Genomic DNA, 12,967 nt, shown 5'->3' with positions numbered 1-12,967 from the left:
GCTCTCTTAATCTGGCCCCTATCATGCTCACGATCGGCCCTCTGCTTCTGCTTGCGCTCCTCTACACCCTGAGCATATGCCTGAATACGAGAAATATCCATACCTGACTGAAGTGAAACCGACATACAGTCATTAAGCAAGTGCGGCTCCAATCCCATCACGAACTGATGAACCCGATCCTCCATCTTAGATACAATAATGGGAGCATACATAGCCAACAAATCAAATTGAAGGTTGTACTCCTGAACACTCATATTACCCTACCGAAAGGTCAGGAATCTATCAACTCTGGCCCGTCTAAGCTCTGGTGGCAGATAATGACGAAGAAAAGCCTCTGTAAAACTCCTGCTATACCGCTGGAGGGGCATCCTCACCTCTGGACAACTCCCAAGACTCGTACCAATTAACTGCAACATCTTGAAGTTTATAGGAAGCTAGCTTAACTGACTCAGTCATAGTAGCCTTCATTACCCTCAAAGTCCTCCGCATTCTATCGATAAATACCTGAGGGTCTTCATTTGGATCTGCTCCAGTGAATTTCGGAGGGTCCAAATTAATGAAATCACGAACCCTCGCACTAATGGACCTATCTGCATGACCAATACCTACTTCTTGATGCCGAGCCTGTGCGGCTACTAATCGACTTAATAGTTGAATAGCATCCCTCATCTCCTAACCCAGTACATCTGGATGAGGAGCTGGACGTACAGGGGCAGGCATTGGAGCTGGTGCCCCTTGGAGCTCCTCTGGAGAGGGCGAAGTCTGAGATGGAATCTCACTATGAGACTTTCCCCGAGCCCTGGTAACTCGTGGCGCTCGACTAGTAGTCTTATCTGCCACGGACTTGACCTTCTGGGTGGTTGTAGCCTTCTTCGGCATCGTTGAAAGCATAACACATCATTAGTAAAATGAATTCTTATATCGCACGATCTAAGATAAGAATGGAGAATAACATCTTATATGTCCTGTAGCCTCCTTTCTATAAGTGTGGTGCACAACACACCCATAAACAAGACTCTACTAGACACGGTCTGTAGACAACCCTAGGACAGAACTGCTCTGATACCACTTTTGTCACAACCCAAACCGATGGGCCATGACGAGTGCCCGAGTCCTACCTGCCGAACACCCTCAAGCATGCGTCTAAGATATAAATATGAATAACATCTGTCAATAACTTGCTGAATTACGAGAATAACATACGTGAGGGAAACCTGTGAATAACATACGTGAGGAAAACATGTCCAAAAGACATATATACATATACATGCGGAATACGGTAGGGCGAGCCGACAAGGCTGCTATAGACAACTATATATCCAAAACTGGAAGCCGACAAGGCCACATACTATCCAAACTGCCTACATTCCTCTAATAGAATATACAATTGTACAAGGATGGGACTGGGCCCCGTCATACCCATATATGTATACAAACACATCATACCAAAACTCAAAGCAGCTCCGGACCAAGTGGAGCACACTAACTCTCGCTGATCAAGGATCCTAAAGAGGGGGACCATCAGCCTGTCTACCTGCACCTGCGAGCATGAAACACAGGCCCCGAGAAAATAGGGGCGTCGGTACGAATAATGTACTGAGTATGTAAGGCATGAAAATCAGTACATAAAAGACGTAGATGAAACATAGAGTAAAATATTTCACCTGTAAGTCTAAATAACTTTGTGAATCCTGAAACATTTATAATGTTATGCACGTGCGTATAAATATCGTATCATGCATAGGTATAGGTGTACATTACATCATCAAGCCTCTGAGGGCATCCCATCATATCATCTCGGCCATTGTGGGCAAAATCATCAACATATACCAGCTGATCAGGTGGTGGTACGTATATAACGTTGTAACCTTTTCCCATATCCCATATACATATAATATACGCGTATATAACACCATCTGGTCATGGGTCAATGTACATGTATAAATGAATGAAATGCATAAGAAATACGTTAATAAGATTTCTCGGAATGTTATAAGATCAATATGCCCTTTAGATAAACTTTATCAACTACGTATTTTTCTGAGACCTATGAACAGAAGATATAATAATAATTCACATAGGGAATCAAGAAGATATTCCCACGGCTATGTTTTCGAGCTCATTGTTTGCCATGATTTCACCTACAATACTCATACGTTAGTAATAAGGAAAGAAAAGAAGATATTCCAAAAACACACCTAAATATATAGCTAACACCATTTTTAGCTCCCCGGCAATGGTGCCAAAAATTGGTCTCGTCCAATTTCACTCCTCTATTTGAGGATATGAAAACGGTCGATGCAATAGTAATACCCAATAAGGAGTCGGGGTCGATTTTTCACAGGGAGCTATGAATAGGTCTTAGGGATATATATTATAGTGTATGAGCTTGAATTATCTCAAATTGCACTTCCACAAAATTGGATTGTTTCTAGGTCTAATTTAAATGAAGATTACAAACTAAGAATTTAAACTAGAAAAGTGTTTTTAGTTATTTTTCAAATGATATAAAAGGCCTAAGGCTATGACCTTCACCTAGGTGTTCGCCTAATGGGTTGTAAACTTTAAAACTTGTTTTATTGGTCGAGGTGTGTTATAGCTATCAACACCCAAGTACACACTCAATACCTCTCGGTCAGAGAGTGATTTTGCCCAATTTGGCTTTCTCAAGTCCAAATGGGTATTGAACAAAACAGTTGATGATAAGCTCAAGTCAGGTTTTACTATCTCTAGGTTCAACCCTTTAATTGGGCTTATCAATCTCACGATTGACCTAATTTCTTGCTAGTCAAGTTTTTCTAGACTAAGTCTCTCTTTCTCAAGTAGAGACCAAGTCAAATAGGCATGAAATAATATTTGCAACCATTAATTCTTCACATAAAAGCAAGAACTAGGCTAGATAATCAACACCCAACCATAAACAAGCAATAAGTCAAACACCCATTAAGTTTACACATTAGGGTTGGGTCACAACCCTAGTGAAAATCTAGCTACTCATGCTTAAACTGGAAGAAAAAGAAGAAGAAGTGATAATTAAACCCATATTGATAATTAAAATGATGAAATCAATATTCAAAAAGCTCAAAATAGCAAAAACTACAAAAAAGAGTAAAAGAAAATGTCTACTGTAGCTGCTGATGTCAAAACTTGACCTAAAAAAAGTGAAACTCTTCTATTTATACAGTGCTGGAATTTTCGGACGAAAATGCCCTTTCGGAGGTTCTGCGGCCGCACAATTCCATGTGCGGTCCGCACTTTGCTTCAGCCTGACAGGAATGGAAACCTACGGCCGCATAATTCTGAACTGCGGCCGCACTTCTCTCTTTTTGTGGTCCGCGCATTTCTGAGTGCGGCCGCACATTGCTCTTCTGCGGACCGCACAAATGTGACTGCGGTCGCGTAGATGTTCTTTTGCGGCCGCACAATAATTGTGCAGTCCACACTTCTGTTGAACTTTAGATGCAAGTTCTCTGAACCTTTGCTCTTGCTCAGGTTCTGCGACCGCGCATGTCATGTGCGTATCGCACTTTGCACTTGTCTGTGATAGGAGTTTCTTCACAATCTGCGGTCCGCACTTCTGAGCTTATGTGCTTGTTTATGTCCTTGAATTCAAATCACTCCTTCTTGAGTTGGATTTCATCTTGGGGGCTCATTAACCACTATTCCTGCAATTAAGCATATTTCATCAGTTTTCGGGAATAGAATTTAACGCTTTTGGACTAAAACAAAAGCAAAAAGGTGCTAATAAGTAGTCAAAATCCCCACTTATCAGTTAGCAAAGCATGGTGGTCATGTTTGCTGAAATTTATCATTCCCCAGGCATACCTGGTAACGGATGCAGAACTCCACGATAACAGAGTCAAGCTCCCTACTTAAGGAGAACGGACCCAAAGTGAAAGGATACGTGTAAAAATTCGTGAAACCCTTCTTGGGTAAGGTTATCCACTCCGCCAGGTCAGGATCGATGATGTTTAAATCATGGCAACGACAGTCTTCCTTTACAACAGGAATGCTGAAAGGACGGATGAAAGAAGGATACACGCCAACAGCCCATGTGCGAGGGTTAGCAGAAGGAAACTTCTCTTCGAAGTCCTTTGTTGTGATGAGTTTTCTTGGAATAATGGTGCTCACCATGGGAGGAGTGGCGTTATCAGCACTACTTTTGTTCTTTAAGGAACTGTGATTTCTGGAAGAAGAGGCCATTGTTGTCAGAAGGGAGAAAAAGGCTTTTTCTGAAGAAGAAAATTAGAAAAAGTTGAAGACAAGTATGAGTTGAGTAAAGAGAGTTTGAGAGAGTTTGGAAAGTTATGAAGTGTAAATGGAGAAGTTTGATGCGTATAAGTAAAGGAATAGGCGGCTAAAATCGTGGCCATAATTACCTCTATAACCGGCAAAAGTGTTGCTGAATCATGGGATAACACGTATTCGAGGCATTAAATGCGGAGAGGCGTGTGTTTAGTCAACCGTCAGAAATTTTTTAGAGGGGGTCAGTAAATTTCTGCCAAAAAATGTATCTTTTCCAACTTTCCGGTACACAAGGTTATGCCACCGGAAAGTTGGGGGACTATCTGTATAGGGTAAAATATGTTCATATTAAATGATCGCATGAGAAAGAGACACGTGGAGACGAAGACAGTCAGGTATGAAGGCAACGATCTCGAAGAGAATGGTATTCATAAAGGCGAATTAAATACCGCCACACAGTAGTATTTAATAGAGAATATGGCATTCACTGCCTACCATTACACATTCTTTAATGGCCCTCATAATTGTCATTTAAGAGGGGCTTGATCCTAAGACCTTGTTCCCTAAGTGCAACTATAAATAGTGGGCTCTACAGCCATTGTAAAGGGGATAAATTTTCTCACAAGCTAATACTATACTCTGTTTAAAAACTCAATAATATTTTATCTTCTTGCTTATTAATACTTTTACTACTGCCTACGGAAGCTCTACTCCCGGAATCAAGATTGCTACTGTCCTATCTCGATTTGTACACTAAATCTTATATTCTTATCTAATTTATTTATCATTTTGGGATCAAATCGATTCACTTGTCTATAAACTACGTATAAATTCAATTATACCGTTTTACGGATAAACAATGATCTAAGGAAGGGAGCATGAGTTCACGTGCCCCGAAACTCCCTAGATACGCTCCTAGGTATTAGGATACTAATTCCGATATTAAATTTAGGATTGCATTTATCCATCCTTTTGTGATTGCTAATAGGTAATATCAATATAAATTTTATGCGAAAAAATTGGTTTTAATTATCTATTCCATAGAGAGAGCGGGAATAGTCCTGGCTATAACCAAAATAACAAAATATTAGTAACCTAATTAAATTCTTAAGACCTCGCCAGCCTGTAATCTACCAATTAAGCATTTTCTTAAAGACGCTGCCTTTTCAATTCCCTCTGCCAAGTAGGACCCCCCTCTATTCCCTCTTTCTTTCTTGTTCGTCAAACAAATTCCCCTCCCCCCCCCCCCCCAAAAAAAAACCCAGTTCATTTTTTAATCTTGGTATTCAAAGCTTATATATAAGTACCATCTATTAACTTCCAAGGTCATTTCCTTAGATTTATGCGACATGGGTAATTCTAGAATTAAGCAGAACTCGTCAGTTTCTGATAATCTGCTCTCTGTGTTCCTCTTCTCATGTCTATTAGTAATAATTCCCAAAGCAGCGGCACAGCCACAAAATAATCAAAGTGAGTTTCAATATGCAAAGCTCAATCCACCTTTGGCAATTATCATAATTGTTCTAATTGCAGCACTCTTTTTCATGGCCGCTTTCTCCGTTTACATCCGACACTGTACTCAGTCCTCTACTAGCGGTAGCGTTCGGCGAGCTCTGTCTATGCGTCGCCGTGCTGCTGCGGCGCGTGGACTTGAGGCATCGGTTATTGAGACTTTTCCGACCTTTACGTATGCTGAAGTGAAGGATCACCATATTGGTAAAGGAGCTTTGGAGTGTGCTGTTTGCTTAAACGAGTTTGAAGATGACGAAACGCTGCGTTTAATTCCTAAGTGTGATCACGTTTTTCACCCTGAATGTATTGATGCTTGGCTCCAGTCTCATGATACTTGCCCGGTTTGCCGGGCTAACCTCTCCCCTCAACCCGGTGAACCACCGGCCCAAGTTTCCGAGTTGAACCAAGAGGGCCAACAAGATCCGGGAACTGAGCTTCAACAGCAAAACGATGAAGTTTCGATACGCATAGAGGGTGACGAAGAACAACGAGAACCGGTTCAGCAGCAACAAGAGGAGGGTTCAGTTAGATCGAGAGTGAAGCGGAATTTGAGCTTCAACGTGCCGAACCGGGTTCAGAAGCAAGAAGAAGGGGGTTCTTCTAAACCGGGAGTAAAGAGAAACTTGAGTTTCAACGTGCCGATTCTTTCACCGAGATCATTTTCCATGAAGCCAAGGATATTTAGCAAGTTCAGGTCACATTCTACCGGCCACTCAGTAGTAGTACCGGGTGAGAATTTGGACCGGTACACTCTAAGGTTACCAGAGGGGATTCGGAAGGAGGTAATGAACCGGGCATTATTGAACCGGGCTAAGAGCTTTGGAGTTGCCTTACCAAGAGACGGAAGCTCAAGAAAAGGGTACAGAACCGGTACTGGAGAGGGAAGCAGCAGGGGTGCTAGGTCTAACAGACGTATCGATCGGTCCGAACTGGAAGGATATTCGGACCGGTGGGTTTTCACTATTGCACCACCATTCATTTCTAGAGGCGCATCAATGAAATCACCAAAAGTTGGAGCTGAAACTGGTGAGGGTTCCACCTCTGGAAGTGTGAAAAACGCCGTCAAATTACCGTCGTTTAAATGCTTGGAACCAAAAGGTGATGAAACCTCTTTGATGTCTGCTGACTCGGCTCGACCTCCGGTTTAGTAAATCTTTAATCCGGTTCGAGGTAACCGCTTTTGGAGACGCGTCTGGCGACTTTTCGTGTGCTATGAAAGAGGACCGTCTTTCTCATGATGGGTTGGGCCCCACCTTGCAAGGTATAAATGTATAATAGTCCAAAGTTAACTTTCAATTTTACAGGTTTAGTAGAAAAACATTTTTGTTACTATTTTTTTTATAAAATAAAAAATCTTCAAATTTTTTCTATATTTATTTTAAGTTTTGTGCATATCTATAGTTGCTGTAATAAAAAAAAGTCTCATGTATTTTATTTTATTTTTTTCCTGATTGGACAATGTCCTCTAGTGATGTAAGTAAGTGTATTTCTTTTTCTTGATTTCATTGTCCAATTCAACTTTGCCAAAAAAAAAATCAAAATGAAAAAGAGTACGAAGTTGCTTTCCTTATTCTTTATCTTTGTTAGTCAAGATGATGGGGGTTTGATATTGATTTTTTGTGATAAGTAAAGAATGGTTCAATTTCAAAGAACGATTCTGATTAATTAGATGGATGTGCTAGAGGATTGTGATCCATTTTAATAATATTACTGGTCTTAAGCTTAATTTAGTATTTAGAACGGACCTTTCCGTAACTCTAATGGTGGTCTATCCAGTTAAAGCTCTGTGCCCACAAATCTGAGAGAAGTAGGCGTAGGACATTGACTTCGTACGTAACTGATCTTGACAACTAAGTTTGGTTTATTAATTAATGTATTAGAAGACTTTTATTTTCTGTATTCTCAAGTTAATGGTCAGTTTGTGAGTTTATTGAGATGTAGGCATGTTATCATAGTTAGATGAACATTCTTTTTAAATGTTATATGAATACTAATGTATTTCCAGTATTTTCCATATTTAATACTATAGTTTTAGTGGGATCCATGCATCGTTAATCTATAACGAATAAATACACTTTTCAATCAAAACAATCTTTTAATACCATTTTCTTGACGCGAGAATGAAATGTGAGTGAAATGTGGAAAGCCACTGTTGTGCATCACGAGTAGTACCAGTCGCTTTAGGAGGAGTACCTGACCTTTATAGTTGGAGGTATAATTAAATAGAGAGTTTCAATTGTTACACTTTAGTCCTCTTAAGTTTATAGTTTATGTTTTATAGTATTTGCATTGAGTCTGTAATTTCTGTACGATTGGTACTTTTGGTACTCGATAGTACTGTCAGCTGAGGAAGGGTACAGCCTTATCTCTTAGTAGTGGTCCTAGGGAAATATTCTTCTATATATTGGTAATTCCCAGCATTTTGGCAGAATATCTATGAAAATATATTAGTCTACACCCTAGAATAGCTTTAGCTTAGTTTTTTTTTATCTCTATTTCCTCCGCCTCTTATTACTGTTCTATTGCCTTTGGCATCATTTGGTATCAGAGCACGTTCTTGAGCTCTGTGGGTGTCAACAATGGTAAATATGGACGAGATCAAGTCTATGTTTGAGAGGATGACAGTTGAGATACCAAACTTCTCAATTAGGCGAATACAGCTCGAGAATCAACATGAAAGAGCTTTTGCTGAGCTTAAAGAGTCCATTGATGTTGTGAAGAGGTACGATCGAGGAAAAGGCATAGAAAACATGGATGAAAGGGGTTGAGATCTACACCCCTACAGGCAACACTGCTGCTTGGGTACATGGTGGTCACAGCGGTCTGGCCACATCTCAGTTTTCTCCAGCTATTTAACATTTGTGGGTTGGGGCCTATGCCTCAATTTCAAGGGCCAAGGGGAGCTGTTTCACCTCATAGACCAGCTTTTACAGCTCCTGCTCAAGGACCTTCTACTGTTGGGAATAATAGGGGTGGCTTTGCTCAGGAACAACCATCAGTTGGACAAAATGGGGGTGGTGAATCTACACCAGCCGCCCAAAACTCTGCAGCTACATCCCCAAGAGGAACAAATCTAACGCGAATGACCAAGCTGGAGTTCCCTCACTTTAATGGCATCAATCTTAGAACTTGGCTCTCTAAGGTAGAATAATTTTTCTCCTTAGATGAAGTTGATTATAACCAGAGGGTTAAAGTGACTTCCATATATTTTGATGACATAACTATTGAGTGGCATCTTGCCTACTTAAGAAGTCGATCTCACTTACCTTATCCTAGCTGGGAAGAATATGTTTATGCTCTCATAGATAGATTTGGGGCTGAATATGTTGACCCTATGTCCGAGCTTAAGCTAGTAAGGCAGGTGGGAATGGTGGAGGATTACCAGAAGGAATTTGGCAGAATCATGACCAAGCTACACCCAAAATATGTTATTAGTGCTTTCATCACTGGTCTCAAACCAGAAATTGGATTTATAGTGAAGAACCATCGACCCTTCTCTTTACCACAAGCTTACCAGTTGTCCATGAACACTAAAGCTCAAGTGAATGCTCAGTTGAAGATGACTAAGTCCTCACTGCACAGTTGGGGGGGGGGGCGTCATCTCATACTAAAAGTATCACTTATGGATCTATAACAAAATGGGAATTCCATAAGAAGGAGAAAAACGTGCTAAAAAGAGAGGCTGTTGCTAACTGGAATAAAGGAAACACAAGTAAACTTACCACAACTGAGATGAATGAGAAGAGGCAAAAAGGATTGTGTTTCTTCTGTAATGAAAAGTTTTTTCCTGGTCACAAGTGTAATGGATCCAAACAGCTATACATGTTGGAGGTAGAGGAAGAAGGACATGAGAAAGAAGAAACATGAGACTTAGTGTTGGTAGAGAAACCCGCAGAGATAGCTGAGGAAGCAGGAGAAGAGGTGAAAGAAGTGGTGTGTGAAATATCAATAAATGTTCTACATGGAGTGACACCATTCCATAATTTGATAGTGACTGGTTATTTTCAGAAGAGGCCACTGAGTATACTGGTCGACCCTGGCAGTACACACAACTTCATTAATGATGATGTAACAAGAAGTCTGGGAATCACTACTCTGAGGATTAATCCTCAAACCATCAATGTGGCAGATGGCAACAACATGCAGACAAATAAGATTCGTAAGGACTTGACCTGTCTACTGCAAGGGGTCATTTATACAGTAGATTTTCTATTGCTACATTTGGGTTCTTGTGAAATGATATTGGGAGTACAATGGTTGCTTCCACTAGGAGACCTTAAGCTGAACTTTAAGAAGCTTACCCTGGGGTATAATTATCAGGGAAAAGAATGTGTATTGGGGAGGGGGGGTGGAGAAATAAAATTTCTGGAAGCTAAGAAGAAGTTGGATAAGCTAGCTAGCAATGAGGGCCAGTTATTTATGTTGAGGGTGCTTCCTAGGGAGAGGAGCAGACGAAGGCTAACATCAACATGCCCCCACAGATGCAGTCACTTCTTGAGGAGTACCATCAGCTGTTTACTGATCCTCAAGGGTTACCTCTCTCTAGATGACCATTTGATCATAAGATACCATTGCATGCAAGATGCAATCCTATAAACCTCAGACCTTATAGATATTATTCATCATAGAAGGATATGATTGAGAGGTTAGTATAGGATATGCTGGACCAAGGAATTGTGCAGTCAAGTTCCAGCCTTTATGCTTCCCCAGTAGTTTTGGTGGAAAGAAAGATGGAAGTTAGAGGCAATGTGTTGATTACAGGGGCTTAAACAAGGTTACCATTAAAGATAAGTTTCATATTCCAATTATTGAGTAACTTCTAGATGAGTTGGATGGTTCACAGGTCTATTCCAAGATAGATCTTAGGTTTGGGTACCACCAGATCAGGATGGCAACAGAAGATATAGCCAAGACAACCTTCAAAATCACTCGGGGCACTATGAGTATCTGATAATGCCTTTTGGACTTACCAATGCTCCTTCTTGTTTCCAGAGTTTGATGAATAATGTGTTCAAAGAGCATCTCAGAAATTTATTGGTATTCTTTGATGTTATCTTAGTGTTTAACAAGAACATGTCTGAACACTTGGTACATCTTAGGATGACTTTTGAGTTGTTAGTGAAGCACAAGTTGTTTGCAAGGAAATCCAAATGCTCTTTTGGGTCTAGCAGGATTGACTACCTAGGGTATATTATATCTGTTAAAGGAGTGGCCACTGATCCTAAGAAAATTGTAGCAGTACAGTAGAATGTGAGGGAACTGAGGGGCGTTTTAGGGTTGGCAGGCTACTATAGGAGGTTCATCAAGCATTATGGAGTAATCAACGGGCCTTTGACAGAATTGCTCAAAAAAGATGGATTCTGATGGTCTAGCAAGGCAGAAGAAGCATTTGACAAGTTAAAGGTAGCTCTTATATCTACACCTGTACTGGCACTTCCAAACAGTTTTCTTATGTTTGTAGTGGAGGCTGATGCTTATAATTATGGTATTGGGGTTGTGTTGATGCAAGATGGACACCCTATAGCCTACCTCAGCAAGGGTCTATCAAGAAGGCACCAAGCTCTGTCAGTATATGACAAGGAGCTGTTAGCACTTGTTATGGTTGTTACCAATTAGGCACAATATTTAATGGGAAGATATTTTGTGGTAAGGATTGATCAAAAGGCTTTGAAGTTCTTATTGGATCAAAAGCTTCACATTGGATCACAGATGAAATGGATAGCAAACTCATGCAGTTTGATTTTGTGATAGAATATAAGAAAGGGAGAGAAAACAAAGCAGCTGACTCCCTATCCAGGGTTCTATCAGGGGAGTTAGCCATGATTTTGTTAACTCTAGAAAACCATGATCACTTTCAAAAGATCAAGGATAGATGGGTAAAGGATAATGAAGCTGCAGAGATTATAGCTAACATCCAAGAGCAAGGAGAGGAACATAAGGGGTACACATTTGTAAACCAACAGCTGAGGAGGAAAGGCAAACTGGTGGTGGGCAATGACAGTTCTTCGAGGCAAGAGATCCTTCATACATGGCATGATAAATATGCGGGTGGCCATTCTGGGATAGAAAATACCTACAAAAAGGTATCTAATCTTTTCTACTAGAAGGGGCTCAAGGAAGATATGGTAACTTATGTGAGACAGTGTGTAACATGTCAAAGGAGCAAGTATGATAGTAGTGCTTATCATGGATTGCTACAGCCCTTGCAGATTCCTAGTACTTTCTGGGCTAGTATCAGTATGTATTTTATTGATGGACTTCCTAAATCCAAGGGCAAAATAACTATACTGGTAGTGGTGGACAGACTTACCAAATATGGTCACTTCCTGGCCCTTAGTCACCCCTACACTCCTACTTTTGTGGCCCATGTGTTCTTGGATTATATTTTCAAGTTACATGGTATGCCAGAAAATATAATCAATGATAGGAGCCCAGTATTTGTCAGCAAGGTATGGACAGATCTTTTTTCCATGCAAGGTGTGACCCGCAGTACTTCCACAACCTATCATCCCCAAATCGATGGTTAAACTGAGGTGCTTAACAGGACTGCAGAGACCTATTTAAGGAATTTTTGTGCTGATAGCCAACAAGATTAGGCTTCCTATTTGTCACTAGCAGAATGTTGGTACAATACCACCTTCCACTCAGCCATTCAAACTACCCCATATGAAGCTCTCTATGGACAACCACCTCATATTCATCTACCTTATCTACCAGGTGATGCTACTGATGAGGAAGTGGATCGAAGCCTCACTACGAAGGAACTTAAGGTAAAGTTCCACATTCACAGGGCACAACAAAGGATGTTAGCATTGGCCAATAAGTATAGAGCTGACATGAATTTCAATGAGGGGGATTGGGTTTATCTCAAGCTTCAATCTTATCAGCGGATTACGCTCTCTAACCACTCATTTTCTAAGCTTTCAGCCAAGTATTATGGTCCATACCAGATTCTACAGAAAATTGGTCTAGTTGCTTACAAGCTCTCACTTCCTTCTCATGTTACTATCCATCCTACTTTTCGTGTCTCTCAGCTTAAGCCATTTTATGCCATCCCTGATAGGATTAATCACCCACCAGTAATTAATGTTACCAGCTCACACTATGCGGAACCTCAAGAAATTTTTGACAGAAGGATGATCAAACGAGGAAACAAGGCAGTTCCTCAAATTTTGGTCCAGTGGTCACAAATGTCGAAGGAACAAACTAC

At 40.6% G+C, this 12,967-nt stretch overlaps 1 protein-coding gene across 1 annotated transcript; it reads left to right on the top strand.

Annotated features, from left to right (window-relative positions):
* Window positions 1–5,562: 5,562 nt before the first annotated feature.
* Window positions 5,563–7,123, top strand: LOC107792213 (E3 ubiquitin-protein ligase ATL31-like). The gene has a single exon (XM_016614405.2). The coding sequence runs from the start codon at window positions 5,595–5,597 to the stop codon at window positions 6,903–6,905; it is 1,311 nt and encodes a 436-aa protein (XP_016469891.2). The 5' UTR covers window positions 5,563–5,594; the 3' UTR covers window positions 6,906–7,123.
* Window positions 7,124–12,967: the final 5,844 nt, after the last annotated feature.

Source organism: Nicotiana tabacum, chromosome 19 (assembly GCF_000715075.1).
Source record: "Nicotiana tabacum cultivar K326 chromosome 19, ASM71507v2, whole genome shotgun sequence".
NCBI lineage: Eukaryota > Viridiplantae > Streptophyta > Magnoliopsida > Solanales > Solanaceae > Nicotiana > Nicotiana tabacum.
The sequence above is the reverse complement of the archived record's forward strand: the minus strand, read 5'-3'. Positions and strand labels throughout refer to the sequence as shown.